Source organism: Dipteris shenzhenensis, chromosome 6, assembly GCF_047967505.1.
Source record: "Dipteris shenzhenensis isolate YYH24624 ecotype China chromosome 6, Dip_SZ_1.0, whole genome shotgun sequence".
In the NCBI taxonomy this organism is placed as follows: Eukaryota; Viridiplantae; Streptophyta; class Polypodiopsida; order Gleicheniales; family Dipteridaceae; genus Dipteris; species Dipteris shenzhenensis.
The window spans coordinates 37,608,994-37,611,915 of record NC_141601.1 but is presented as its reverse complement, the minus strand read 5'-3'; the positions used below and the strand labels follow the sequence as shown (position 1 = coordinate 37,611,915).

Here is a 2,922-nt window from a genome sequence, read left to right as displayed (position 1 = left end):
GAGCACTTAAGGCGGAGGAGTAACAGAGGGAGTGGGCTCTAAGGTGCCACTGCCTGTGAGTGGAGAGGGCAAGGGACCTGACTGGTACTGCATCTCAAGATGAAGTGGAGACATATAGGGATGTGAGTATGAATGTAACCAAAGAAATAGAGAAAGAAGAAATCGCAACAGCACCGGTATCAATTCCAAGAATCATTCAAGCACTAGCGAAAGTGTGAACTTCAAAATACGAGTGAGCTGAAGAGAATGAAGGCAACAATGCTCAGTCTTAAATATAGCGGCCTTGACTTTGGCAAAATAGGCCAACCAAAACAATAGGATACTTTGAGTCTCAGAACAGGCTCGCCAAAATTGAAGTTCCAATTGCATAGAGCCAACAACAAATACCTCCATTGAGGGCTCAGCTCGAATGGAGAATTAGGCAACACAACGCCGTTGTAGATTCAACGACCAACTTCAACTAGGAGCAAATGTGCCGACTTAGCAAGGTGCCGAGGGGCTGGACACAAAGCTGGGGGACGGCGAGGAATAACCGCCGTGCAAGAACAAGTCCGTCAAAGCCTTATTCATGGCATCCGTCATGTGGATGCCGTCCCAGCTGATGTAGTTGTTGGGATCGGTGCAGCTGTTCATGCTGTCAATATTCCTCCCTGCTGAGGATGGATCTTCGAAGAGCAGCCGACCTACATCCGGCAAGCACGCGTCCTTTAGGTTGGTAAAGCCAAAGTCTGAGGCATGGTCGAGCACATGCAAGTATGCTGCGGTGGCATCGAAATACACAAAGTGCACACTGGGATGCCTTGCGGCTGCGTCCTTGACAAGTCGTTGCAGCATCTGGTTGTGGAGGTCGCTCACTCCGCTCACGGCGGCCACACAACCGTGCTGATCGCGGAGAGCAGTAGCGGGCATCGTCTGGAGGTAGGCTGGCAGGCAACCCATGGGGAATTGGCCTTGCACTACGACTTTGGGCATACCTGTGGCCACGATCGCGTCTAGAGAGGTGTTGATATTCCGAATGACACGCGGAACCAAGGTGTTCTGCACCACGTCAGGAGAGGTGTTTGAGAGGAGCGCGTAGTGATAATCGGTACTGCCGATCTCCCCAAAGTAGACCAGGGAATCCTGGAAGGCGACGTCGACGTAGTCAAGATGTATATGCGCTACATCGTCTTGCAGCCACTTAATCTGATCGTCTAGAGTAAACGTTGTGAAAGACGTAGTAGCATTCACCTTCACCAACTGCTGCAGCAAAGCGGGGTCCAGAGCAGTAGCCCCTGCGACCGCGAAGTTGTCATTGTCTCCGATCTGGGGTACCAAACCTTGAGCGATGAACTGGAGATGCGCGGCGAGCGTGGGGGGCGTGGAGCCTAGTGCCTGAGACAAGAAGTCGACGATGAGCCTCCCGTCGCTGAATCTTCCTGTAGGGTGACCGAAGAAAGTGTTGCCGTAGGGAGCGGAGTTGGCCACCTGAGCGGCCTGATCGACGGTAAAGATGGCATTGCCCGTGTCCGTGCTGGAGTCTCCGAAGGAATAGAGGAGTACGACGCAATATGGTGCTGCGGGTGCAGGGGATGCAGCTGTTGAAATTGCAATCGTCTCCTGAGGCAAGAGCCGTGCCGCTTCTCCATGTTGAATCATTAGCAGTGCTAGCGACGTCAACAACTTGAAGAAGATCCGCGCAGCGCCCATTCTAATAAGATTGAGTAGATGTCTCAACAAACTCGAGTCTTCCTCTCTGGCGGCCTTCTTTATCCTTTCTAAGCCGTCTACTGCAATTTGTCTGTCAAAGGCCTTCTTTACGTACCCGTTCGTAGTCGTATGCAAGCATAAGATACTAGCCTCCGATTTATACTCCAGCCTCGACCAAGCTTTTGTGCTTTTGCTTTTGCTTTTTGGTGGGATGAGCACATTTAAAAGCTACCTTCGGGGACATGAAGAGCTACATTAGGATAAATGACCGAAAAATCACTCTCCATCATTGGTCGAAAAGCCGGTCATTGGTCGAAAAGCCAATAGCTTCAACCAAATAATAAATCCTTCTCAAGATGCTTTTATTTTCCCATCCACAAAATTCACTATACATAAAGATGGTTTTTCCATCATCCGGTGTTACATATGTACAGCCAAGTGGCCGGTTGGAACATGTTGTGAGCTCTGCAAAACTTGTCTTCTAGTGGTCCAGGGTAGGCTGCTCCTAGATAGGACTGGGTGAGGGAGGGAAGGGGGGTATCTCTACATACCCAATGGATCCTAAACTATTTTTAAAATGAACATTGTTTAGCTTTTTTCCTAGTATACAATTCCAATACATGGGATGCATCAGTCAATTAGTCCAATGTATTTGCCCAAAAAATAAATAAATTAGTCCAATGTAGTCATAGGTTTCTCACCTTAGTTTACTCTATTTTGTTGAGCTATAGGTGGACATATACGTGACCTTCTTATGCCAACTTGTCTAAGCTACTACAAAACAGTCTGAAGTTTGAGATTTGTTTTTTATGCTTCTCACAACTTGAAAATGCAAAACTTTTTTTTTATTTTTTATTTTTTAATGCTTCTTACAACTTGAAAATGCAAAACTCCATGAATAACTGTGCTTTATAAATTATCTCACCTTAATAGGCTGTGCAAAATCTTTACTTTTCAACGTTGGATCTTGATGTAAATCCTATTATCAAATGAAGATTCTTTAGAATGTATGAAGATAGAATTATAATTTAAGTGTTGTAAATATATTTTCAAGCTATATTTACCTTGGCCTTTCTTTTTGCTTTACTAGCAATGCTTGATTCCTCTTTTTCCATTTGATCACTAGTTACCCTTTTCAACCTCATATTTACCTAGCAATAAAAAAATTAATTAGTAACATGAAACCTCACTCTCTTTTTCCTTTTATAATAATTTAAAATATCAATGTATACC

The 2,922-nt window shown here is 45.4% G+C and overlaps 1 protein-coding gene across 1 annotated transcript; it reads right to left on the bottom strand.

Moving 5' to 3' along the window:
• Positions 1–480: 480 nt before the first annotated feature.
• Positions 481–1,698, bottom strand: LOC147901135 (GDSL esterase/lipase At3g48460-like). Its single transcript, XM_087376436.1, has one exon. The coding sequence runs from the start codon at positions 1,687–1,689 to the stop codon at positions 481–483; it is 1,209 nt and encodes a 402-aa protein (XP_087232562.1). The 5' UTR covers positions 1,690–1,698.
• Between the last annotated feature and the right edge of the window lie 1,224 nt (positions 1,699–2,922).

What these genes read in the sequence shown, in the direction of transcription:
- LOC147901135 (XM_087376436.1), bottom strand. Translation starts at nt 1,689, where the DNA reads ATGGGCGCTGCGCGGATCTTCTTCAAGTTGTTGACGTCGCTAGCACTG.